The following is a 27,771-nucleotide window of genomic DNA, read 5'->3' on the forward strand; positions in this document are numbered from 1 at the left end:
TATGAAAATGACAATTAGAAAGTGCTTTCACACATTATCATACATTATCTCATTTGACCCTCACAGGAACCACGCAAGGTAGAAAAAACATATTATGATCTTCATTGTTTTACCTGAGAAAATTAAAAAGAGGAGTCTAGCCCAAGGCCGAACAGCTGGACTTAAGAGCCCCAGTCGCTGGTCCTCTACTGAGAGAATGGTGCTTTATTCCCTGTGCAATACAGCCTTCCTGATAACCTCTTGTGGTTCATGCGAAATCACCAAACTATCCCTGTCCAAGTCTCTCTGAGTGGTCCACAGAGCAGTCACGATATTCTACAGTCCTACGGAGAGGAAAGATGTTTACAGTCAGTCTAGACCCTCTTCCCTTCTCTCTCCGTGCTGTCTCTACAATCTCATCACAGGTACCAATGGTACCTCCAAGCAAATGACGCCCAAATTCGTATCTCTAGGCCACACCTCTCTTCTGAGCATGAGACAGGTACAGAAAACTGCACAGCTCACATCTCCTGGATGTCTCAATATATGCACAACCTCACCTTGTGCATCTAACCCCATCATATCCCCTGCCACCACCAAAACTCGGTTCTCTTCTGATGTTCCTCCTCTCAAATACCTATCCAGGAAGCTAGGAGACATCTTGACATTTCCCTCCCTCCCCCTCCACCAACCCTGCCTGTTCTTTTGCTTTTACCTCCCGCAGAGCTCTCTGTCCTGTCGATTTCTCTCCCTTCCCATCATCACCACCTTAGTCCCAGATACCCTCCTCTCCCATTGGGATTTTCATGGACTCCTCGTTGTTCTGTTCATCTCTAAAACTTTCTCCCCACTATAGCTAGGAGGATTCTTCCAAAAATGCTGTGCTGCTCATGCCGCCCCCACCCCACCCCTCCCTAGAGCACCTCATGGCATTCCATCCTTTTAAGGTAAGGGCACAAACCATATCTGGCCCACAGGTCCCCGCCTAATCTGGGCCTGTCTGCAGCCTCATGTTACAATACCTGCCTCCTGCCAGCCCTACTCCTCTTCTCTCAGCCCCTCTCACTCACAGACTTTCATTTGCCATGGGGCCCTAGAACATTCCTCCCTTCCTTCCCTATTTAAATTCCTAGAATTCAATGTTCCAGAAACCTCCGTCTTCAGCGTTTCAAGGATCTCTCCTCAGGGAAACCTTTCCTGACCTGCCTGAGTTAGATCGCCCCATTATACTTTATGAGACACTAATTTGGCATGGTTTTGTGGTTTTAATTCACGCCCATCTCCCCCGCTAAATTTGTAAACTTCTGCCCACCATCGTGTATATTCCCTGTGCTGTGCTGAGCTTGTCACACAGAGGCACAGCCACGTGTATCACATCAAGGTGAATAAATGAATAAGCCCACTAATCCTAGCCACTAGACCACCAGGGAGCGGTGCAGAATAAGCCCACTAATAAGGAAGTGGTTGCATATGATACATATCCTCATTTTGGAGCACTAAACAGCTGTTAAAAAGAACGAGATGTCTATTTTACTAATATGGAATGATGTCTATGACATACTGATTAAAAACAGTACAATACAGAACAGTGTGCATGCTATGATCAATTAATTCATTTATATATTTTGACAGAGAGCATACGTGTGTGCATGAGTAGGGTGGGGGTGGCAGAGAGAGGGAGGGAGGGAGAGAATCCCAGGCAGGCCCCACACTCCAGCACAGAGCCCGTTGTGGGGCTCAAACTTACAAACTGGGAGATCATGGCCTGAGCTGAAACCAAGAGTCAGACACTTGACTGACTGAGCCACCCAGGTGCCCTGATGATTGGTTATTTTTAAAAACTATGTATGTCTTTATTTAAAAACAAAAACAAAAACAAAAACAAAACCTCTGTGTGTATGCATCGTGTGTATGTGTTTAAAGGATCTACCAAAGCAGCACCAAACTGCTTACTGTGGTTTCCCTGGAGAAAGGGAGTAAGACAGGCAGGTTAGATGGGGCACCTGGGTGGCTCAGTTGGTTGAGCATCTGACTTCAGCTCAGGTCATGATCTCACAGTTCCTGAGTTTAAGCCCCGCATCAGGCTCTGGTCTGACAGCTCAGAGCCTGGAGCCTGCTTCGGATTCTGTGTCTCCCTCTCTCTCTGCCCCTCCCCTGCTCGCACTCTCTCTCTCTCTCTCTCTCTCTCTCTCTCAAAAATAAATAAGCATTAAAAAAAAAAAAAGGCAGGCAGGTTAGAGAAAAATAGGATAACAACTTCTACTCATAAACTTTTTGCTGCTTTGATTTTTTTCAATGACTGTTTTGTGATCATTTTAACAACACCGTTTTTAAAATAACGAGGCAATTCACTGAAGTTTAAGAAACTATTTCTACATACGGCAAAAATTTTTTTAAAATAATAATCACTCTGTATAGGATTTCTCAACAATAGCAAAGTTCCAGAAGTCAGCATCCTTCCACCTCAGGGCTTCCATCTAGCAATAAGCTGTGACAAAGAAGCCACGGGAAGAGAACAGTTAGACATGCCAGCATTCGTTTCATTTGGGCCTTCCCTTCCCATGACTTTTATAAACAAGAACTATTTTGAAAACTCACTGCTCTTTGATTCACTTACACAATCTGAGAGGAAAAATGAAGTGGAAGAAATAATAGTGCAAATTTTTCTTCCTTTATTTAATTTTGTTGTTGTTGTTGTTGAACACAAGCGATGACGTGAGGACACCTTTATTTCTCTTCGCTTGCTACGTAACAGATCTTTCGCGGTCTTTGCCACAGCTGCAGAGGAAGGAGCGGGGACAAATATCCTGACGATGTAGAGACAAGGTTATCCCATAGTTAATACCTCACTTGAGTTGTTGAGAGAAGTGTGTGCAGGTGGACAGACCCACAGCTGGTGAAAAAGAAGAGGTAGGTGTGTGGGAGCGATTTCTCCGGCAGCCAGCCGGCGGGGAAGAGCTGGGGAAAATCTTGAATATCGAATAAATACGGTCACTCGGAGCTGCATTGATTCTTTTTTTCAGGCTAGTGGTTCAGACGCTGGAACGGCCAAACAGTGACTAAAATATGAGTCAAATGCTTTCAAATCAAATCATCCCAAAGAAGCAGGAACACGGTGAGCAGGGAGCAGGTCATTAGGGCTTCTAACCAATACTTGTTCAACCTGAAGAAACTCGCTCTCTTTAATGACTGCCTCTTTCAATCTAAGTCATTTTGACGTTAGTGAGCTGAGGGCAATCGATCTTTATTACTGGTGACACCTACTGATCAGCTCTGAACAGAAGGAAAGGTAGCTCCCCGCTGGGCTTGCACACTCTTCCCAACCCTGATCTTTCGTGCTTCTCTCTGCCAAGCAAGTCTTTGATTATCCCAAAGGGTGACAGGAAATTTTTTTAATTAGCCTCAAAGTTGGTGTCTTGATATTTTTGAAGACCAACTGTCATTTAAATACAAACTAGCTCAGGTTAAGAGGAAGTAAGGTTGGGAGCGCCTGGGTGGCTCAGTCAGTTGAGCGCCTGACTTGGGCTCAGGTTGCGATCTCTCGGTTTTGTGAGTTCTAGCCCCACATCGGGCTCGATGCTGTCAGCACAGAGCCTGCTTCAGATCCTCTGTCCTGCCCGCCCCCCTCCCGCCCCTCCTCTGCTTGCAGGAAGAGGTGCAGCGTGAGCTCTGGCCCTCACAGAAGCACCACAAGGTCCCACAACAGACACAGGGGTGGCTTCCCTGACACCCCCCCCCCCCCACCTTCTGCTACTTTCTCGGTTTTCAATTCTTTCCCCAAATGTTCACTCCCGATTTTACAATTCAGTCCTTCCAAGAGCTCTTTTGGTGAGGAGATCCTGAGAAGATAGGTGTTTCCAGATGGCCTGAAGGACTTATCAGAAAACAAAGCCGCATTTATTGGAACAAATAAAAGTACTTATTCTCCTCAAGAATGAGTAAAAGTACCCCCATCCCTGTGGTGTCAGGCGTCTGTTTTACCCCCACCCCACCACTCACTTTTTTGGGAATTATCACTCATGGAGTAGGACGAGTAGAGAACAACAAACAAATGTAGAGGACCTCGCCCCGCAGACCGGCCATGGGCAGAGACTGGAGCTCACATCAACCTAAGCTGGGCACTCAACCCACACTCTGCTCTCTTCTCTGCATGGATTCACTTAGATGTGAGGTAATATGTTGTGGGGCTTTTTGTGGGTTTTTTTTTTACATTTTTTGTTGTAGTAAAACATACGTAACATAAAATTCATCATTGTAACCATTTTTACATGTACGGTTCGGTGACATTATATTCTTCATTGTTGGGCAACCATCACCACTATCTATCCCTCAAACGTTTTCATCTTCCCAAACTGAAACTCTGTACTCACTGAACAATAACCACCCCCCCAGTCTGGCAACCACCATTCTACTTCCTATCTCTATGAATTTGACTACCCTCGGTACTTTCTAGGAGTGGGATCACACCATGTCTGTCCTCTTGCGACTGGCTTATGTCACTTAGCATAACGTCTTCAAGGTTCATCATGTGGCAGCATGGGTCGGAATTTCATTCCTTTTTAAGGCTGGATAATATTCCTGTTGTGTGTATACACCACATTTTTTCTACCCATTCATCTGCTGATGAACATTTGGTTTGTTTCCAGGCTGGCGCATTCTTAACTTACTCCCACAATTTAAGACTTGTAGACAATTTAAAATCAATTCCATGTATGGCGTATTTACTACTCATTGTGATAGGAATTGTGGGAGGTACAAAGGTGAATCAGACATGGTACCCGCTTTCAAAAAACTTATGCTACCTTGGGAAAGGAGGAAAGAAAGAAGTAAAAGTCACGAGCATTTGCTAATAGCTCACCACGCACCGGATAATTTGCCCAATTGCTGCATGTGTTGCCCACGACAACGTTGTGAGGTAGATATTGTAATATGAGAAAGTGGAGGCTCACCGACCTTAAGTAACCACCTCCGAAGTGGTGAGACCAGGATGCGAACCCACATCTTAGATTCAGAATCCTGTGTTCATTCTACTAGACATGCTGCTCCCTCTGGTGCCAGGCAGAATGTGACAAATCCCAGGGAAAAAGCTACAGGAAGGTGGAAGGGAAGAAATGATCAGCCTCCTGAGGGGGCAGGCTCATGGCAGAGGTCGGTCTTGGAAGCCAGAAAGGTTCGTGTCTGACAGGGACAAGGGAGCAGAGGAAACTGCTTGAGCAGAGAAAAGGGGGGTTGGCAGGAAATCTAAGTACACATGGAGGGACCGGAGGCGTTGTGTAACTTGAGGCTGCAGAGCGTGGCAAGGCCGTGGACACAAAGAAATGCTAGCTTGAGGAGTCTGGACTCCACCATGTAGACCAAGGGGAGCCATGGCAGGTTTTCTGAGAAGAGACACAGTCACAGCTGTACTTTTGGAAGGTCACCATGGCAACAATGTATAACAAAGATGGAGGGGTGGGGGACGTTTAAAGGTTGGAAAGCCAGTCAGAAAGTTACTGGAATTAGCAGATGAAACATAATTGGTTGGAATGGAAAAGAGGATACGGAGGTGAGAGATATCTTGACAGGTGGGGATCACAGAACCCGGCCACTGAGGCATTGTGAACAGAACGGCCATACATCCTGCTTTGCCTGGGACACCTTGCTTGCCTGGTGTAATTACTAGCAGCCTCCTTTCCCTCTCCAATACGGACAAACTAGGACTATACAGTATGTGTCACACTATTTACTAGGAATAAGAAAACAGAATCGAAGATGCCTCTAAAAGATTCTGAACCTGGATTAATCAGGAAAGCAGTCACACCTTTAGAAACACTGGAGGTAAAGGAGGTTTTTTGGAAAGATGAGGAGCTTAGATTTGGACAAGCTGAATTTGCTGCTGAGGTGAGGGTTTATTTCGGGGAGATAAGCACCTTCCCCATGGATTTGCGCTGTATCACATGAAGGAAGGCATCATTGACCTAAAAAAAATTCAAAAATATATGGTCACGGTTGCATATTTCAATAAGCATTCTCTGGTAGGCCGAGTCTTAAAATAGCTAAAATATTAAGACGTGTCTCCAATGAACTGTATACAACTAACTATGCAATACTAGCTGAACAATCACCATAAACTGAAAGGAAAATAATAATATTTAAGAATAACCCAACTTCAGAATTTTTCTGTCCAAACTAACAATTTTCAACGTCGTCAGATAAGTGACAGCAGGTAAAAAGTCCTCAGGCTGCTCCATACTCTATTGTAATATTTCTGTGTGTTCTGGCTCTTGAAAGAATGCAGCCACTGCCAGAAGAATCAATAGTTTAATATTTTACAATTTTTATCTTATTAAAATTGTCCTGTTTCCAGTGTAACCGAAATTGCAATCTATCTCAAATCCTATTTTTTTTTTAGAAGTACAAGGCTATAAAACAAATTAAAAATCAGCCACAGTAATAAAAACAGTGCGATACTGGCAAGAGAGTAAGTGCATCCACGGAACACACGAGAGCCCAAAACAGGCCCACACGAAGACAGTCAACTGAGCCTTAACAAAGGAGCAAAGCAAACTCAGTGCAGAGGGGACGGTCGTTTCAAGAAATGGCACGAGCAGGATGCCTGGGTGGCGTCCGCCTTTGGCTCAGGTCATGATCTCGCGGTCCGTGGGATGAAGCCCTGCGTCGGGCTCTGTGCTGACAGTGCGGAGCCTGCTTGGGATTTCCCTTCACTCTCCCTCTGCTACCCTCCCTCACGCTTGCTCTGTCTCTCTCTTCTTCTCCCTCTCAAAAATAAATAAACATTTAAAAAAAATTAAGAAGAAGAAATGAGCTATCAAGCCACGAAAAGACATGGGAGAACATTAAATGCATATTGGGTTTTTTTCAAAAAAATTTTTAATGTTTATTTATTTTTGAGAGAGAGAGAGAGAGAGAGAGAGAGAGAGAGAGCGCGCAGGGGTGGGGAGGGGCAGAGAGAGAGGAAGACACAGAACTCGAAGCAGGCTCCAGGCTCTGAGTTGTCAGCACAGAGCCAGACGCAGGGCTCGAACTCACGCACCGTGAGACCATGACCTGAACCAGAGTAGGATGCTTAACTGACTGAGTCACCCAGGCGCCCCTGAATGCATATTGTTAAGTAAGAGAAGCCAGTCTCAAAAGTCTGCATACTATACGATCCCAACCACATGACATTCTGTAAAAGCTAAAACTGTAGAGACAGTAAGAAGATCTGTGGCTGTCAGGGGTTGGGGTTGGGAGCAGGGGTGAATACATGGAGCCCAGCGGATTCTTTAGAGCAGTGAAGCTGTTCTGTATGATACTGTAATGATGGATACATGACAGTATACATTCGTTTTGGTAAAACGTATAGACCTGTATAGCACAAGAGTGATCCCTAATGTAAACCATGGACTTCAGTTAATAATAATGTATCAACATCGGCTTATCACTTGTAGCAAATGTACCACACCAATGCAATATGTTAATACTAGTGGAAACTGGGTGGTGGGAGAAGGAATATATGTGAATGCTACACACTTTCTGTGGAATTTTTCTGTAAACCTAAAACTGCTAAAAAAGTAAGTAAAGTCTACTGATTTTTAATAAAATAAGTAACAAATGCACAAAATTAAAATTGAAAAAAGCAAACAGTAGAAGATAATAGAAGTGTCGTTATTTGCATAGAATGTAATAATCTACATAGAAAAGCTAATCAAAGCAACAGATAAGCAAATGAGAAAGGCCAGCATGTTGTGAGATAGAGATCAGCTAACAAAAATTACTTACATCTATACAAAAAATAATCAAGTAGGAAATATAACAGAAATAAAATAGTGTTCTCAAAGGCAACAAAAGCAGTAAAGTACTTATAATTAACATAATTAAGAACGACCCACAGACTTTATGGAGAAAAACTTTTAAATCTATTTACAAACATGAAACATCTGAATAAATGGCAATATATCCCTCTTCACAAATGAGACAACATTGTAAAAACATCAGTACCTCCCCCAAATTAATCTATAATGTCGATGCAACTCCAATGTCAGTCAGATCTTTTTCAGGAACTAAACAAATCTATTCCAAAATTTACCTAAAAGGATAAAGATTCACAAAGAATCTTTAGGAGTTCAAGAACAAAGGTTGGAATAGTGGCCCTTCAGATAGGAAAACATACTTCACAACTATAAAGACAACAACAGTATGATACTTTATAGGAACAGATATCTGAACCAAGGGAATAGAAGAGAAAACAGAGTATATCTGGGAACTTGAAATAAGATGAAGGTAGCAACATAAATCAATGGAGAAACAATGAACTATTTGGTCTGGGAAAACTAGGTCACTGTAAGTAGAAAAATAAAAATTGCTTACCTAACGTATACCCAATACAGAGGTGACTTCAGATGGATTAAAAGCATGAAATAGTGTGAAATAGAAGTACAAAGTTAGTAGAGAAAAATAGAGAAGATCACTGTGACCCAGATATAACAAAGGACTTTTTAAATACGTCCCAAATAGCACTAACCCACGAGGCAAAATATTGATGTTTGATTACATTAAATCTAGACAAAGATGACAGAGCAATGACAAATTTGGAGAGACAGACTTCTGCAAAGTCTCAAATTAGCATCTAGAACCTTGCTACTCACAGGGTGGTTCAAGGACCTGAGGCTTCTGTATCATCTGGGAGCTTATTAGAAATGCACCATCTTGAGCCCTTTCCTACCTTGACTGAATCATAATCTGCATCTTAACAAGATCCCCAGGTGATTCATACTCACATTAAAATTTGAGAACTGCAGATTACGCAAGGAAATTTTGCAAATTAGTAAGAAAGAGACAGGAAGCCCTGTAGAAAATCGCGTGAAGGGCTTAAAATGCTATTCAAAGAAGTGGAAACCTGAATGTTTACCAAATCTATAAAGAGATGCTTACATTGATTAGAAATCAGGGAGATGCAAATTAAAATAATAAGATGCCACTTTACACCCGTCAGTTTGGCAAAAATCAGAAAGTAGGACAATGCTACATATCAATGGGCTGGCGAAAGAAGAATCCACGTGCACTGCTGGTGAGGGCCTGAACCAGTTGAGTCATCCTGGAGAGCGGTTTGCTGTCATACATCCTATGACCCAACAACCCTACTCCTGGGAAAATGCTCCCAAAGCAACATTGCACAGTCCCGACTGTGAGACCGTGTGACTATGTATTATAGTGCTGATTATGGTGGCAGGGAATCAGGTCAAGGCCAGAGTGCATCACTAGGAAGCCGGTCTGTAAACTATGGCAGGTGCACACTGCTCTCTTCTAGGCAGCAGTGAGAAGCAATGAACCGGGTACAGCACCAGCAACATCGGTGGCGCTTAAAAAGACAGCACTGAGTGAAAAATGGAGAAACGGAACAAGGTCTACCGCACAACCTTATGCTGTTAGGTATTTGTGTCACTTGAAAATCAACTAACACACAAAAAATTGTATGTTTTACAAGGAAATATAATCCAAGCATACGTATCAAACACATTATAGAGACTGACTCTGAGGAGGGAAACAAGAGTAGAGAACAGTAGTGGGCAACGAGAATAAAGGGAATAAGTAAATACAGATATCCAGAAATACACAGACCTAAAAGCAGAAGACGGCCCAACAATGAAAATGTGCTTTGATTTTTGGGATGAGCACTGGGTGTTGTATGTAAGCCAATTCGACAATAAATCATATTCACTAAAAAAATAAAATGTAAAAAAAAATAAAAATAGTAATAAAAAGAAACTGGGCTTTGAAATGAGGAATATGAATATAGCCAACCTTCCCACGGAAACTCTTCCCAAAAGGCATAGAAAAAAAATAAGCAGAAAAACAAATCAATCAATCAAACAAATCAATTCTCTGCAGCATGAAATCTCTGGTTTCAAAAACATCTGTCTTTCAGGGCTTTGTGCCTTACAGAGACCTTTCCAATCCACGTAAATTTAGACATACTCAAAGGAGGTAGAAAAGGTAGAAGAGGTCTAAGACACATGTTTTGAAACATGCATCCCTGCCCTGTGGATCACTCAGAGGTACAACTCCAGGTGACTTACAGCTGTATCTCACCGTCAGTTTGAAGCTGCCTGTTCCCGGAGATCTGTCTCAGCCCAAAGATAGGAAATACTCCGAAAGCAAGCACGATTCGAGATAGCGATACCTCTTTTACTGGCTTCCTAGAGAAATGAGGAATCCCCTACAGATTAATGTTGACATACAAAGAAAGTTGTCTGTTTAAGTTGTCCGTTTAAACAAGCTAAAGCTTGTTTTTAATCACTTGGCTTATGTATGTATGTATGTATAGAACTGTAGCACATATTTACCTAACTTCTTTAAAAGATAATATTGGTGGGAAACGCAAACTTTTTGTTCCGTGATTTGGGGATCTCATAATTTTGAACATCTGTGATTTTCCCTTCTGTTTTTCTGGGCTTCTATGTCCATTTGCCACTTCTGCTGTGATTGTAGCTACTTCTAAGAATAATCCAACTCTGTCTCCTTTCTACCTTCTGGTTTCTATCCAGGCAACCAGTGGTGTTCCGGACTGGATGCTCAGAGTGTGATAAGGCTCTGAGTGAGAAACTAAGAGGGAAAGTGCATGGCATCAGACCAGACTCTTTTGATAGCTAATTCAGATGCCTGGGGACATTTTCCCTCTGTATTCTACAGGCTGCCCCCGGAGAGGGAGGCTGTTCCATACAGCTCCCTACATAGACACCCAGGCTGTTCCCAGAACCCTCCCTCGCACAGGGTGAAGCCATAATTAAATCTGTCTCTGGAGATATGCAACTCAGAATAATATGGGGGCAGGGTGAGGATATTGCTTTTGTCTTAGGTTCTGCTCTGAGAATTTTTAATTAGCTTATCAAGCACGAATAATCAAAATAAGCTATAGTTCCCTAAATATATCATGCTGATTCATACCTCCTTAGAATCCAGCTCTTTCCCCCTATTGTAACCCTGTCCTGAGATCTTCCCAACAAAACAAACGCCCAAAGTCTGTTTTTATTGACTGGCATACACACGGTACCCAGTGAATGCTGACGAAGAAAATAAACTCATGAGTGAATGACCATATCTAGGACTGAGTGGGATTGTTTTCAAAAGGTAAAAATGCTTAGTTAGTGATATGTCGTCAGAGTTGCATTATACTCCTCATGTCATTGCTCTAATACATGTTCATCTGAATCTTCTTTTAAAAGTCAGCCGATACATTTTACCAAAAAAGAGGTAGATGACAAATGAGCATGTGAAAACATACTCAAGATCAATAGAGCAATGCAAATGAAACCCACAGTCAGATACCACTATAAACCTACTGGGACGGCCACCATTAAAGAAAACAGGTGACAATACAAAGTTCTGGCAGATGGCAAACAACTAGACTCTCCCATATTGTTGGTGGGAATGCAAAAGAATACAACCATTCTCATAAACGGTTGGTCATTTATTAAAAGTTAAACATAGGGGAGCCTGGGTGGTGCAGTCAGTTAAGCATCTGACTTCGGTTCAGGTCATGATCTCACGGTTCGTGAGTTAGAGCCCCGCATCAGGCTCTGTGCTGACAGCTCAGAGCCTGGAGGTTGCTTCGGATTCTGTGTCCCCCTCTCTCTCTGCCCCACTCCTGGTTGCACTCTGTCTCTCTCTGTCTCTCAAAAATGAATAAATGTTAAAAAAAAATTTTTTTAACTTAAAGAGTAATTTAATTTTTAAGAATATTCCACAGATATGGGGCACCTGGGTGGCTCAGTTGGTTAAGTGTAAAACTCTTGGTTTCAGCTCAGGTCATGATCTCACAGTTCATGAGTTCGAGCCCCACATCACACCGGCGGTGTGGAGCCTGCTCAGGATTCTTTCTCTCTCCTTTTCGCTCTGGCCCTCCACTGCTCATGCTCTCTCTCTCACTCTCTCCCTCTCTCTCTCTCTCTCTCTCTCTCTCTCAAAATTAACAAATAAAAAAAAAAGAATATCCCACAGATAGGAGTGTCTGGGTGGCTCAGTCTGTTAAGCATCCAACTCTTGATCTCAGCTCAGGTCTTGATCTCAGGGTTGTGAGTTCAAGCCCCATGTTGGGATCTGTGCTGGGCATGAAAGTCTACCTTAAAATAAAAAAGAATATTCCACACATACACTCAGGAAACTTCAAGTAAACAATTTCTATCTATCAAATCTATTCATGTAGTAACCTCACCTGACCTTGGTATAATAATCAAGCTCAGATCTCTAGGGTTTAAATATTGTCTAGTTGAGATGTGTGTGAGCTTCTCCCTATAGAACACAGACTTGGCACATCTAAATAAGGCCATCCTCTGAACAGATCACGGGACACATTCATGGCCCACCCATCACGGCACGGGTGCAACCCTTCAGCAAATAATACATTCTAGTTAAAATTCAAAATCTAAAGGCTGTTTCTCTAATCCTGCCCATGAAATGTCAACATATGTGTTACAGTTCATGGGACGTGAAAAAGTTCAACTCTAACCATTTTATGATGGCGAGGTATTTTGCCTTAAACAACATATTAAGAGTTTGCTATGTGCTTTTACACGTGTTATCTTATGTGATCTTCATAACCACCTTAGTATGTAGAGTATATTGCTGCCCCTATCACCCATGAGGAAACTAAAGCACAGAGATGTGAGTAATTTGCCCATAGCCAGTTAAGTGGTAGGGCCGGGATCTGAACTCAGGTGGTCTAACCCTATAGCCCCCTCCTCTCAATCAGTCATTCAACAGATACATGAGTACCTGCCAGAATATGGAGACAAAGAGATGCATGGCCCCTGCCCACATGGAGTTCATAGTCTATAGGAATGACAAATATTGAGTAATTACGAGTAGATGAACAAAAAGCACAGAGGGCTACAGAAGTTCATACCCATGCCTACTAAAAAGACTATGGTACAAAGTATGTGGTCATATTAATATCAACTACCAAGGTCAAATCTATAAGCCCACATATTCAGAAGAAAACACAAACTAGGAAACACTAGCATCTCTGATATTATATGTATATGCTGGTGTATATACATACAGAGGTCATTTTCCAAGCCCAGACAGGTTCTGATAAATAATTTTTTTCTAATACATTAACTGATTTACATAAAAAATATTGCCCAGGCTTTACAGTTAAGTCAAATTAACAACATATATTCATTTAATCATCTTCATTTTAAAAGAATAAAACCTGAGTTCCTGGGTGGCTCAGTTGGTTCAATGTCTGACTCTTGGTTTCAGCTCAGGTCGTGATCTCCCAGTTTGTGGGATCGAGCCCTAATTTGGGCTCTGTGCTGACAAGGCAGAACCTGCTTGAGATTCTCTTTCTCCCTCTCTCTGCCTCTCCCCAACTCACATTCTTTCACTCTCTCTCAAAATAAATTTAAAAATTAAATTAAATTAAATTAAAAAAAACCCTAAAATCTATAAATTCCGGTACTGCTGGGAAAAATCCAAGATTCCTGGTTGTTTTAACTATAAGATAGCTCTTTCACATAATAATTCTCTGATAGATGAACAAACTTTATACTCTAGAATAGGTTTCTAAGAAGCAACTTCCTCGTTTGTATGAGGAAAGGGTCTGCCTTAGCCATAAGGAGCCCAGAATCTGGCTTCAAACCAACCTGGACTGGATTCCAGGTCTGTCACTTACTATATAATATCAAGCAGGTTTCTTAGCTCCTACAAGTCTTGATTTCTTCATCTGTAAAACGTGATAAAAATGGCTCACATGTCAAGGGAGCATCACAAAGATGAAATGAGAAAATACATGTAAAAGTGTTTAGCACCGTTCTTGACCCATAGTCTACACCTAACCTACGGGAGCTGCCATTATTATGTTATTACTACTCCTCTATGTGGTTTGAATATTGAAAAAAAGAGACAGAGAAAGAGAAGAAATAGTAAAGGGACGGTGTGTGAATGAAATGTTTGAAATTGTTAGGGAGAATGGTCTCAGAGGGCCCGGTGATAGCAGGAAGGTCAGCAGTGCGGGAAGAATCAGAAAAACCCTACATGTGGAGCCCTCATTGGAAAGGAGAGGACAAGCTAACAGGAGGGTAGTAATTAGATAGCTAATTTGTGTTTAAGAGAAGAGAGAACTTCGGGCACGTGGGGGGCTCAGTCAGTTAAGTGTCTGATTCTCAGTTTCAGTTCAGGTCATGATCTCAAGTTTTGTGGCTTCAAACCCCACATCTGGCTCTGTGCTGACAGTGTGGAGCCTGCTTGGGATTCTCTCTCTCTCCCCCTGTCTCTGCGCCTCCCCTGCTCACTCTCTGTCTCTCTCAAAATAAATAAGTATACTTTTAAAAAAGAGAGAACAGAGGGGCACGTGGGTGGCGCATTCGGTTAAGCATCTGACTTCAGCTCAGGTCGCGATCTCACAGTTTGTGGGTTTGAGCCCCATGTCGAGCTCTGTGCCGACAACTTGGAGCCTGGAGCCTGCTTCAGATTCTGTGTCTCCCTCTCTGCCCCTTCCCCGCTAGCGCTCTATCTCCCAAAAATAAGTAAACATTAAAAAAAATTTTTTTAATTAAAAAAAAGAACAGAGAACTTCAATGTGAGTGATTAAAACAATAATCCAACTCTGATTTTCTCTCATGCCTGAGCAGCACTTAGAACACGTCAGTGGAGAGAAGAGACTGTTTAAACTAGCAAGTGTTTCCGTACCTGTCCTAACTGTCCTCATCTTCTATCGACAGGTATACATGAGCTTTAGGTAAAGCCAACCTCGGTTCACAGGCACATGATAAAAGTCACAAGACGGAAGGGGACTCAGGAATTCTGGAAACTGGTGGTTTGCAAGTTTTTTAAGCCACAGAACCTTTTAACACAAGAAACAGATGAACAGAAAGGTAAAAATGTGCAGCTACTCAGACCCCAGCAGAGATGGGGTCCCAGAGGCCAGGCAGCTCGGGTCACCTGCCCACCCCCGCACACTGCCGCCCCTGAAGTACATAACCTGCTGCAGAGGCGTGGAGACTGATGGTCGGAGGGCAGAGGAGACTTCCGCGAAGGAGTAACTGAAGGCACAGGTGGAAATAGAATCCGACCAGTTTTCCCATGGCCAGTCAGGTTCTCTTTTTACCACCGAATGCTACCCTCTTGACTGACGTACCAAAAAGGAGAAGAAGAAAGTAAACCATGTTTGAGAAGAATATGCCCCAGCATAGGAAAAAATAAAGATAAAGATGGAAGGCTGGTGAGCAGTAAAGTCTGGCACTGACAGCTTGGGCTCAACTAATCTGCACGGGAACAAAACGCTGCCCCATCCAGGGCCGACTCAAGCTACCAAAACAGTTTTTTGAATGTTAAAACAAATTAAGCCAAAAAAAAAAAAAAAAAAAGGGAAAAGAAAAGACTTCGCAGTGAATTCACAGTGAATACCTAACAGATTCACATTTACAACTATATTGCATATGCATGCACACAATTACAGGGGAGGAAGTCTAAGCCACATTAATGGGACTGAGGGGGAATGAAAGAAGGGAGTGAACAGCCAACAAAATTAACTACAGTGACTAATGGATGAATTACAGTCTTATGATGCTGGGCATGATACAGTGTTTTGTTCTCAGAACCTCGGCTTAGATCATCTGGTTGTACTTTAAAGCGTCTGTATGCTAAAATCAAAGGTCAAGTTAAATGCTTGCTTCTTAGACTTGTATGTTGTGGAGTTCAGAGTTCATTTAAACACGGGTAAATTATTTTCTAAAGCACCATCACTTCCCCCTGTTTAAGAAACCCATGACATACATACAGTCTCAATATCCAGCTTCTTCATGGCCTGCGCAAATTCGGTTTCCCAGGTGGCTCACTAGGCCCGAAGCTACGGCCGTACCAACCAGAAGATGGGGAGAAATCCTGTGGCCCTGCAGCCCGTGAGACTCCATTATTCTGCATTGCATTTTCACCTCTTCATTGCATAAAAGGAGGATTTATGGGCTCCAGAGAGAAACTACCCAGTCGTTCGACACAGATTATGTGCTGGCATTAGGCACATCACATCCCTTAAAAGCATCTCACCTCCTCCAGCTTAAAAACCGCTCCGATGTGTGGCTGGATGCGCCCTTGCTGGCAGTACTGAAGAGCAGAGGACAGGATTCTGGAGAAGACGGGAAAGTTCTGCTCTTTGTATCGGCCCCAGTACAGCCCCATAGCAGAGACATTCTTCAGGAGCAGAAGGTTGGCCGGCACAGAAGCAATGGTTCCTCCAGCAAAACCCACCACCACAATCCTGCCCTCCCAGGCCAGGCTGAGGGAAGAAAAGAGAAGAAGAAGAAATTATACAAAGCAATGTATATTCACATTCATTGGAATGGCTACTATAAACAACAACAACAACAACAGGAAATAACAAGTGTTAGCAAGGATGTCGAGAAACTGGAACCCTCATGTACTGTGGGTGGGACTGTGAAATGGTTCAAGTGGAAAACAGTATGGAGGTTCCTCAGATAACTAAAAATGGAACTTACCATACAATCAGGCAATGCCATTCTGCGTCTCTATCCAAAATAATCGAAAACAGGGTCTTTTTCTTAAACTTTTTTAAAAGTTTAGTTATTTACTAGAGAGAAAGAGATAACACAAGCGGGGAAGGGACAGAGAAAAGGAGACGCAGAATCTAAAACAGGCTCTAGGCTCTCAGCTGTCAGCACAGAGCCCGACGCGGGGCTTGAACTCACGAAATCTGAGATCATGACCTGAATCAAAGTTGGACACTTAACTGACTGAGCCACCAGGCACCTTGAAAATAGGATCTTGAAGAGATAGTTTTACTCCCACATTCATAGCAGCACTATCTACAATAGCCAAGAGGTAGAAACAACCCAAATGTCCCTGAACTGATGGATGGATAAGCAAAATGCGTTACATACATACAACAGAATATTATTCAGCTTTAAAAAGGAAGGAAATCCTGGGGCACCTGGGTGGCTCAGTCGGTTGGGCGTCCGACTTCAGCTCAGGTCACGATCTCGTAGTTTGTGAGTTCGAGCCCTGTGTCGGGCTCTGTGCTGACAGCTTGGAGCCTGGAGCCTGCTTTAGATTCTGTGTCTCCCTCTCTCTCTGCCCCTCCCCTACTCACACTCTGTCTCTCTCTTTCTTTCTCTCTCTCAAAAATAAATAACATTAAAAAAATTTTAAAAAAAAAAAAAAGGAAGGAAATCCTGTCACATGCTATGTCACAGATGAACCTTGAGGACATCATGCTAAATGAGATAAGCGAGTTACAGAAAGACAAATACTGTAGGCTTCCACTATTGTGAGGGATCTAAAGTAGTCAAAGTCATAAAAACAAAATAAAGTGGTGGTTACCAGGGGCTGGGTGGAGGGAGAAATAGGAATTGTTTAATGGGTAAAGAATTTCAGATTTGCAAGATGAAAAAAATTGTGGAGATCTACCTCGCAACAATATAAATATACTTTACGCTATGGAACTATATACTTAAAAATGGTTAATATAAAAAATAGCTACTATAGCAAATTTTATGTTATTTTTTTTTTTTTAGCCACAGTAAAAAGTGTAGAATGAAAAAAAAAAGCAATCTACATTAATTCATAGAGATAAAAAGTAGAAGTTATCAGGGAGGTGGGGGGAGGGGGAGAGGGGCAGTTATTATTTAACAGGTATAGAGTATTAGTTGGGGACAGTTACACAACATTGGGAGCATACTTAATGTCACTGAATTGTACATTTACAAGTGTCTAAAATGATAAGTACTAAGTTATGTATATTTTACCACAACTTAAAAAAGCAGCATGCATTAAACCCCCAGCTAGGAATTCCTCTTAACTTTATACAAACTGGCAGAGGTGACCCGCCCTGTATCGCTCTGCATTCTTCAGTAGAAACCATAAAAATAAGTCATAAGCAAGACAGTAGGAGGCCAGAGGAATGAGCCAGTTTTGTAAGGGAACCGACTTTAGAATTAAGGCTAGGGGAGCACGTAGGTGGCTCAGTCAGTTGAGGGTCTGACTTCAGCTCAGGTCATGATCTCACAGTTCCTGGGTTCGAGCCTTACATTGGGCCCTGTGCTGATAGTTCGGAGCCTGGAGCCTGCTTCTGATTCTGTGTTTCCCTCTTTTTCTGTCCCTCCCCTGCTCATCCTCTAACTCTCAAAAAAAAAAAAAAAAAATTAAAAAAAAAAAGAATTAAGGCTATCTATTTAACTACTCCTCTACTTCATAGAAGGAAACATTCTATATGCTATACTTCAAGACAACTCAGGGATGTCTGGGTGGCTCAGTCAGTTAAGCGTCTGACTCTCGATTTCTGCTCAGGTCACGATCTCACGGTTCATGGGATCGAGTCCCACCTCTGGCTCTACACTGTCAGCGCAGAGCCTGCTGGGGATTCTCTCTCTCCCTCCCTCTCTACCTCTCCCCTGCTTGCTTGCTTTCTCTCAAATAAAAATAAATTAATTAATTAATAATAAAAAATAAAAAATAAAAAAGACAACTCAGTTTGAAGATTTTGAACTTAGGAACAGGAATAAAAAGATAGGTACCTTAATGAGACATCATTTGCTTTGTAAAAAAGAAAACTTACTTTAGGAGTCCTTTAAGTTATGTGCTTCTCTAGAGAATTTTGAATAATCTATAAAAATTCACACAAGTTTTCTGCAGCCCATTCTGAGAAGCACGATACAGTTTCACACTAAGCAAGAAGTTATAAAAATGCATTTTATAAACATCTTTGATCCAAAATGCATATATATTTGTTTGGCTTTTGCTTTTTGCTTTTCTTCATTAGAGGCAAGTAAGAAGTCATTGGCACAACACTTTTACCCATTACCTAGAAGGCAAGAGAAAGGTAAGAGTTAGGAGCTCTCTGTCCTGGCTCTCCATTGAGTCAACACACCCCTTCCTTTGCTTCTGTAAGCACAGTACCCAGCACAGTGCAGTGATGCTCAGGGGCTATAGAACCAACTGGTTCCCTTCTGCGGGTAAGGTATTCTCTCTGCTTCTGTTTCCTCAACTTTAAAATGAGATAAACCAGGGACGCCCAGGTGCCTCAGTCGGTTGAGCGTCCAACTTAGGCTCAGGTCCTGATCTCACAGTCCGTGAGTTCGAGCCCAGCATCGGGCTCTGTGCTGACAGCTCAGAGCCTAGAGCCTGCTTTGGATTCTGTGTCTCCCTCTCTCTCTGTCCCTCCCCTGCTCACACTCTGTCTCTCTCTCTCAAAATTAAACATTAAAATAATAATAATAATAAAAATAAATAAACAGAAGGAGAATTGGTGTGGATACAACAGTCCCACTTTAACTCCAATGATTTTCTTTTGATAAAACAAGCCAAGGAGACACCTAGACTGCTGGCTGCTTCTGAAACCAGTGAGATCAAAAGAGTCTACACTTGGGTGCACAGATAGCTAGGGAATGGCCACGCCAGTCATTCTAACATCTGAACGATGATCTCAAGAATTACCCACACTATGTATATAAAGTAGTTAATGGGGGCCGGCATAGCTGAATTTAACACATGAATAATTTCTAAAGCATTCAATATTGCTAACTAGAGAGTCTACAGTCATTTTTTGGATATTTTCCAGTTGGATATCTTGTTTTTCTATATTTAAGCATTTCCTGATTTTCCCTCTGCTTCTATTGCTTTCCACCCTCCCACTCAGCTGTTCTCGTTGATGCCAATGCCTATAGGAAAAGTGAGCAGCAAAAATGGAAGAGAAGCAAGGCCAGAAGGAAGACGGGTCTAGAAAGGTTTCAGCAGATCCCCAGGTCCAGCCCCCTCTGGGAAGACCACTACATGCACCTGCGGAGAGCCTCCAGGAAGACATCTCCTCCCACAGCGTCGATAACCACGTTCACCCCATCACTGCCCACCAGCTTCCTCACTGCCTCCTTCAGGCTGCCCTGACTATAGTTCACGATGGACTGTGCACCCTTCCGCATCGCCAGCCTGCACTTCTCGTCACTTCCGGCTGCAGCTATTACCTGCAGAAAGAATACAAAGCTTTCGACGATCCAGAATATGTATCAAAAGGGGTTCACCCCACCCACCCAGCCTCCAACCACAAAGAGTACTAAACAAGGAAGCCAACGTCACCTTGCTACCCTAGCATAAGCCTCAATCCCACACGTCAGGGCCAACAGACAGCACCATCACACTGGCCCCTCTGTCCCCCCCACCCCCACTGGCCATGGGATCCACATTTCCGGGAATCCTGGAACGCCAATGAGTCTGGCTAGGAGATGGTTCAGGGGACACTCAGAAAGTCTTACCCAATGGGGTGCCTGGGTGGCTCAGTAGGTTAAGCGTCCAACTCTTGATTTCAGCTCAGGTCATGATCTCACGGTTCATGAGTTGCAGCCCCATATCGGACTCATGCTGACAGTGCGGACCCTTCTTGGGATTCTCTCTCTCCCTCCCTCTCTCTCCCCACCCACCCTCATGTGCTCTGTCTCTCTATCTCAAGAAAAAAAAAAAAAGTCTGAAAGTCTTCTCCAAATATGAATTAAACCACCTTTTAATGAATACCTACTATGAGTCAAGTAATAAAGATACCCAAGCTTAGAGTCAAGGTAGCAAGATAAAGCAGTATGATGATGGGGAAGTACAGACAGCTTCAGAAGTGCAGGGGAGTGGTATCCAATCTAGACCTAGATCACGAAAGCCTTCCCAGAGAGTAAAACATGACTCAGTGGAAAGATCTTGAAGTTGGAAAGACCTGAATTCAAATCCTGACTCTGCTACTAACTAGCAGTGTTACCTAAGACAAATTACTTAGCAAGAAATAATACTTACTTAATGTTACTATGTGCCAGGTACTATCCTAAATGCTTTATGTATATTAATAACTCACTTAGTCTTATCTTAATAGCCCAATGATACACACGCTATTAGCATCCCCATTTTAGAGATAAAGAAACAAAGGCAAAAGAAGTTCAGTAACTTGCCCAAGGTCACAGAGTTAATGGGAGGCAGAACTGGGATCTAACCCCAAGTAATCCATCTCCAGAGTTCATGCTTTTAACCTCTACATTGTCCACCAGCTTCCCTAAACTTACCCCATCTATAAAACAAGATTTATTTTTAAAATCAAATGGGGGGCACCTGAGTGGCTCAGTCGGTTAAGGGTCCGACTTCGGGTCAGGTCATGATCTCACGACTCGTGAGTTTGAGCCCCACGTCAGGCTCTGTGCTGACAGCTCAGAGCCTGGAGCCTGTTTCAAGTTCTGTTGTCTCCCTCTCTCTGCCCCACCCCTGCTCATGCTCTGTCTCTCTCTCAAAAATAAACATTGAAAAGAATTTTTAATCAAATGGAATACTGTACATAAAGCACTTGGAAAACAAAGTGTTAGATAAATTGACTCTATTGTTACACATACACAATCACTTATTCTATTTAAACCTCATAAGAACATTATGGGGGAGGTATAATTCCTCCCATTCTATAGATGGAGACCCAGATCTAGAGGTTGAGTAATTAACCCAGAATTAGCTAGGCAGTTAAGTGGTAGAACAATTATGCAAACCCAATGCTGCCTGCCTCCAAAGCCCACACTTTTCCACTCCACCACTCTGGGAGAAAGCCATGCTGAAAGCCTGGCAAAGATGGCCATGGGCCACACTGTGAGGAGGCTGGGGTTTGGAAGTCTCCAGAAGTACTTCTAACACGTAAGTACCGCCTCAAAGTGTCTCATCACTGGATAGCACCCACCAGCCTGAGCAGTTTGGTCCCAAGGTGACATCCAGAACATGCATTCAAACACACAAGGACATCAATGCCCTTAAGATATTTCACACTCACCCATGACTCTTTGAAAGTAAAAGCTATGCTCAGATACTCCCCAGGGGAACCCTCAAGTAGCTGCAAATTCACTGACGGTCATCAGCACACAGTGCCACAGAGGGCTGACACCAGCCTAGGGTCTGGGACTTGAGGCCAATCTCGCTTCTCACAAGGTGCCAGGGAGGCCTGACACGAATCATGGTCTCCCCTGGTGGCTCACCTTCTTTATCTGTGAAATAGGGGTAATAAACACATTACCCATCTCCCAGGGGTGTGTTAGGATCGAAGGAAAGATAATTGGTGTGGAGGCACTTTGAAAGCAACATGAAATGCTGTGAATGGAAGGTGTTCTCAAAACAACCCGTTAGAAGTAGGTGGCCTGACGAGATTTCTAAAGTTGTTTTTATTATTTTGCTGTTGTTTGCATTTGCTTAAAACAGTTATGGCTGCTAAAGAAAATACAGCTTGGGTTAATTTTAATATCTGAATCAAAATGAGTTTTTCTCTCTACTCAACCTACTATAATGATCTAAAACAAATGGTGCAATTTTATCTTCCAAGAAATGTTAAATAGTCAGTGGTTCTAGACAATGAGACTAATTTTGGTCTCCCCACTGAGAGGTGCTAAAAGCCCTAGCTTTGACATGAAATGTGTTAATATTCCATGGAGAGCCTCCTGGTACCTAAGATTGCTTTCAGAACTCACATGTGCTTCCCCAAAAGAACTTAATGCGAGAAAGGAGAGGGGCCACCAGAAGAAATTCCAAGGCAATCCAGTTGTCTCCAAACCTGTGTATCTTGGTGCCTTCTGGATACCCCAACTGCACGTTCCACAGAAACCTCACATTTAATGCCTCCAAACCTGAGCTCACCAGTTCCTCCTGTCTTCTCAACTGCAATAAATGGCAAATCCACACGTTAACCTAGTTTGCTCCTTCCCACTCAATGTCTAATAATAACCGGATCCCTTTTTAAGAGATTCTCGCCGACATGCCGTGCCCTCTAATAGGCGTGCTGCACGTGTAATTTCAATATTCCCACAACGACCCTATGAGGAAAGCTTTATTTTACCAATGAGGAAACTGAAGCAATTAAGCGAGAGGCAGAGTTGGAATTTGAACCTAGGTCAGACTAATTTCAAAGTCCTTGTTCCCTCAACTGTATTAGGGAATGCTCTCCCGGCATCAAACTCTATTCTTTTCTACTTCAATATCTCTCAACTCATTGCTTCCAGTGCCTCGGTTCCAGTATCATCACCTGTGGCTTGGATCACCCCAAGAGGCTGCTCTACATGCCTCCAGACCACCCCTGACTTTGCCGCATTCCTCATCCCCCCTGCTACCAGAATGAACTTTGCAAAATGCAAATACAATCATGGTACTTCCTAGTTCAAAGTCTTTAATAGCTCTCGATGGCTTCCAATAAATGTTCAAATTCTTCAGCGGTGCATGATCTGGTCTCTGCCCACCTCCCTGGAGTCACCTCCCACCATTCCCCACACAGACCCTTTGTTCCACAGATGCTACCAGCAATTCCCTGAATGCAACATGTGACATTCCATGTCTCTGTCCTCTGATCTGCCCTTCCACCACTAAAATGGCCCTCACTTCCCTTCTTCCTCTGTTCAACTGCTACCAGTCCTTCAAAAGTCAGCTTACATGTCTACTCTCTCCAAGAAATCCTCCTTATCTGATACCCACAGCCTCAGAGTGATACCCCTACAGGGACTTGGGTCTTTCTTTCCTTTGTTTGTTCTTTCATTTAAGAAATAGTTATTCGGGGCGCCTGGGTGGCTCAGTTGGTTACGTGGCTGACTCTCCATTTCAGCGTAGGTCTTGATCTCAAGGTGGTAAGATCAAGTGCGTCAGGCTCAGTGCTAAGCGTAAAGCCTGCTTAAGATTCTCTCTCTCCCTCTCTCTCTCTGACCCTTCCATGTGCACTCATGTGGTCACTTGCTCTCTCTCAAAAAAAAATTATAGGGGCGCCTGGGTGGCTCGTTCGGTTAAGCGTCCAACTTCGGCTCAGGTCATGATCTCGCGGTCCATGAGATCGAGCCCGGTGTCGGGCTCTGTGCTGACCGCTCAGAGACTGGAGCCTGTTTCAGATTCTGTGTCTCCCTCTCTCTCTGACCCTCCCCCGTTCATGCCCTGTCTCTCTCTGTCTCAAAAATAAACGTTAAAAAAAATTTTTTTTTAAATATGTAAGAAATAGCTATTGAGTGCCTGCTATGGTCTAGGTACCATGCCAGGTGCTAGGACTACAATAATGAGCCAAAAAGACACTATTCCTGCCTTCGTGGGGATTACAGTCAAGTAGGAAGGAGGCACTAATCCAAAAATGACAAAAGTAAAGGCTAGACCACACACTGAGTGTACCATGAAAGAGACGTACAGGATGCTATGAGACCATACACAAACAGCCAGGGGCTGGGATGTGGGGACAGATTACCATCTCCTGAGGGACAAAGAATACTTCCCTGAAAATACGACATCTGAGTTTAAATTTGAAGTGCGGGGGCAGACAGTTCAGAAGAGCATTACAGGTAGAGGAAATGGAATCTGCAGAAGCCACGGAGCAAGTCAGGCCTTGCCAGGTTTTGGTAACCAGAAGGAAGAGTGATCTACTCCAAGGTCCCCTCATCAGTCTGCAGGCAAACAGATGGCAAGACCCTAATCTGCGTTACTTTATCTCCTCAGTGCCTTGCGCGTGATACTCATGAATGAACGAATGAATATATTCTATCTAGGTTTGAAAACTGGAGGAATGATTTTTTTTTAATGTTTATTCATTTCTCGAGAGAGAGAGTGGAAGCAGGAGAGGGTCAGAGAGAGAGGGAGACACAGAATCCAAAGCAGGCTCCAGGCTCCGAGCTGTCAGCACAGAGCCCGACGCGGGGCTCGAACTCACGGGCCACGAGATCGTGACCTGAGTGGAAGCTGGACACTTAACCGACTGAGCCACCCAGGTGCCCCAGGGATGACTTTTTTTTTTTTTTTAACAGAGAATCTAACATGCAAATACCTTAGCCTGAAGAACATTTGTTGCCACATCTATCACTGCAAGGCCTGTGGCTCCAGCTGCTGCTGTCACTAAAACAGTTTCTCTGCCAGAGAAAGATGAATATTACTTCGGAAAGCTTCAAAAATCATGCAACCGTATGATTTCATGAACATTTTAAAGCCAACAGAGAACTTCGAGGCCATTTCACTCAACCCTTCACGGACACCCACTCTCCAGACTTTGGAGATGGGTTATGTATGTGACTGCTTGACCTGTGCAAATTTGGTCTGGTTGAAGACTTCCCAGGAAAAATATTCCTTAATCTCTCTAGAGGTTTCTCTCCAGAAATTCTGCCCTAGAATCATTCTCACGTTAAACGTTGCTGAATTTTAGAAGGCGTCGATCATGTAATGGTCACTGCTCAATTCAATGCTCGGGCTCTCTAAAAAGGGCAAGAGGCATATTATTTCAGGTAAAGTGAAATAAATTCTGCACGTTTGAGTTTGAAATACCCCAGGTAGGCACACACAACCAAGCTTCACAGAAACAAATGCCACAGGACTCTGTTAAAACCAGACTGGAGCGAGTTTACATAAACCAACTCTAAAATTTAAGGTTTGCTAGGAGGTGATCTCGAGTGGCCAGGTTTGAAAGACAGATCTCTCCCAATTCCTATTGGCCAAGTTCACAGTCTACCATTCCTTCTCAGACAAAAGGATATCCCCACTACCAACAGACCCTTCTCTTGGGTCACTACCTTCCTTTGGCCCTTCCTCACATAGACTGGACAGGGAGCAGAGAGGAAGGGGCAAGGCCTTGGTGGGCACTTCTCATATCAGACAGAGACACCACCTAGCCCTCTGTTGTCTACGTAGTCTCTTACCCAGGCCGAGTACAGGCCCGATGCTCCAAGGCCAAAATAGCAGTGACATAAGATACAGGCAAGGTAGCAGCTTCTCGGAGGGGGACCCCTTCTGGAATCTGCCACAGTGTCTATAAAAAGAGATAACAGTAACTTAGGGATTATGCACATGTACCTGTTCACAGAGGCTTCTCAGTAAATATTATGATCTGATTGACTGACTGGTTCGCAAGGAAACCAAGCTTGTCAGGAACCATGCCCAGGGTAGAAGTTAAAACCAAGCAAGCTGTGACAGAGTTCAGAACTTGGGTGTACGAGTCTTCGAAGATCCTAAGGTTGGCATCTGGCTCAGGAAGGAACCCACTTTCAAAGAATGGAACCACACTGTCATGGGGATGAACTGGAAGGTTCTATACAATTTTACCTGAATAAAGCTGTGAAAAAAAGTGTATGCTATTCACCACTAGGGGCCACCGTTCCCATCCTGTACAACCCTACCCCTCCACCCTGGCTGGCTCCATGCCCAGGACTCTTTCACAAGCTTCACGCAGGGGAGAAAGCTATTGTATCAAGCTCAATGCCTCAAACCAGTTTTTCTACCCAAACTACCTATGGTCCGATTGGACAGCCAACCAGCTGCTCCAGGCAGGACTCAGAAAACAAAATGCCCTTCTTCCTTACACCACTCCACACAAACAAAGCTCTGTGCGAGGGTTGTCACACCAATATAGAAAATGGGTTTAGCATTCGAAAGAAAGAAGTGCTTGGCTGAGAAACAAATACAAATACAAAAGAGAATACAAATACAAAAAAGAGGGAAAGAAGGCTAACAAGAAGTGAGAGCTAGGTGGAAATTAAAGAGAAGAAAGGAGGAAAAAAATCTCCAAACATGAATATTGAGAGGTGGGGATACCTTGTGATCAATGATGCATTCTTCAGCCATACCATTAAAGCCACTCACGCCAATAACTCGATCTCCCTGAAGAGAAAATACCATTAAGGGTACGTTCAAATGCACGGCCTTGCCATTTACCTCTTCCCAAATGCACCAAAACAAAAAAGAAAATCTTTCTTTCTGACCCCATAAGACACAGATTTGCCTGAATCATCTATTCAGAGTTAATGTTTAGTAAATAATTCAGCCACCTCCTCAATATCCCCACCAGGATGCCAAGACAATAGGAGCACATTTTGAACAATGACAGGACAGTGTAAGGAAAAAGTTGATAGGAATTAGCATCCCAGGGTTATTTTTTTTTTTCCACAAGAGGCTGAAACTTGAGAATTTTCTCTCCTCTCAGTAACTGAAGCCTGAGGTGCTGCCTTCTTTAGTAATAAAAAGTTTTACGAAGCCAGGAACTTCCACTGGCTTCCTGCCTCCAATTCAGAATTAGCTTCTTCCCCCTCCATCTCACTTTCGCTTTGGTGTCTGTTGGCGAAGGCCAAGAGAAGCAAGACCCTTCAGCTACAAATGAGGTTAGCATGTTTCTCACAGCTACACACACATCAATTCCCTGGATTTCAACTTATTTACCTCTTTCACTGTGCTGACATCTGTGCCTGTCTCCAATACTGTCCCCGAAAACTCCATTCCTAAGACAAATTGTTTAAACACTAGGTTATCTATAAAGCCTGGCACCATGGAGATGAAAACAACGTGATCAACAGGCCATCCTGTCAGCTTTCTAGAGCTGAGAGGGCTTAAGTGTTCCCCCACCACCCAGGCTAGAGGGGAAGAGCTTCATACCCAAGGCACAGGAAAGTGAACTTAAGATTTCATGATCACAACCTGAAAAGCTATGGCAGTCCTATTCTTACCAGACACAAATGAAAATTTCAAGAATGGGCAAAAGCACAGAGAATCACAGGTACACAAGTACTTTTTTTCTTTTTAACATTTAGGGGCACCTAGTGGCTCAGTCGGTTAAGCGTTTTCTTCGGCTCAGGTCATGATCTTGCGGTTTGTGAGCTCAAGCCCCGCGTCGGGCTCTGTGCTGACACCTCGGAGCCTGGAGCCAGCTTTGGAATCTGTGACTCCCTCTCTCTCTGCCCCTCCCTGGCTAATGCTCTGTCTCTGTCTCTCAAAAAACAAATAAACCTTAAAAAAATTTTTTTTAACATTTATTCATTTTTTGAGAGACACAGTGAGTGGGGGAGGGGCAGAGAGAGAGGGAGACAC

General features: G+C 43.3%; 1 protein-coding gene across 7 annotated transcripts in view; it reads right to left on the minus strand.

The window, feature by feature from the left end:
* Window positions 1-2,630: 2,630 nt before the first annotated feature.
* Window positions 2,631-27,771, minus strand: part of LOC122476378 (quinone oxidoreductase-like protein 2) — a 29,541-nt gene continuing 4,400 nt past the window's right edge. The window contains exons 4-12 of one of the 7 annotated variants that reach the window (XR_006295471.1): window positions 27,127-27,185; window positions 26,506-26,571; window positions 25,614-25,723; window positions 24,752-24,833; window positions 19,750-19,931; window positions 16,006-16,234; window positions 14,650-15,088; window positions 5,889-5,936; window positions 2,631-2,757 (exon numbers count right to left, since the gene is read on the minus strand). Coding sequence is in view for 3 of the 7 variants with exons in the window: in XM_043568973.1 (XP_043424908.1) it covers window positions 2,707-2,757; window positions 5,889-5,936; window positions 16,006-16,234; window positions 19,750-19,931; window positions 24,752-24,833; window positions 25,614-25,723; window positions 26,506-26,571; window positions 27,127-27,185 (827 nt within the window). In the remaining 4 variants the exon portion in view is untranslated. The other 6 variants (XR_006295472.1, XR_006295470.1, XM_043568973.1 and 3 more) reach the window with 6 other exon arrangements.

The sequence above is a fragment of the Prionailurus bengalensis genome, chromosome E4 (genome assembly GCF_016509475.1).
Source record: "Prionailurus bengalensis isolate Pbe53 chromosome E4, Fcat_Pben_1.1_paternal_pri, whole genome shotgun sequence".
Classification (NCBI taxonomy): Eukaryota; Metazoa; Chordata; class Mammalia; order Carnivora; family Felidae; genus Prionailurus; species Prionailurus bengalensis.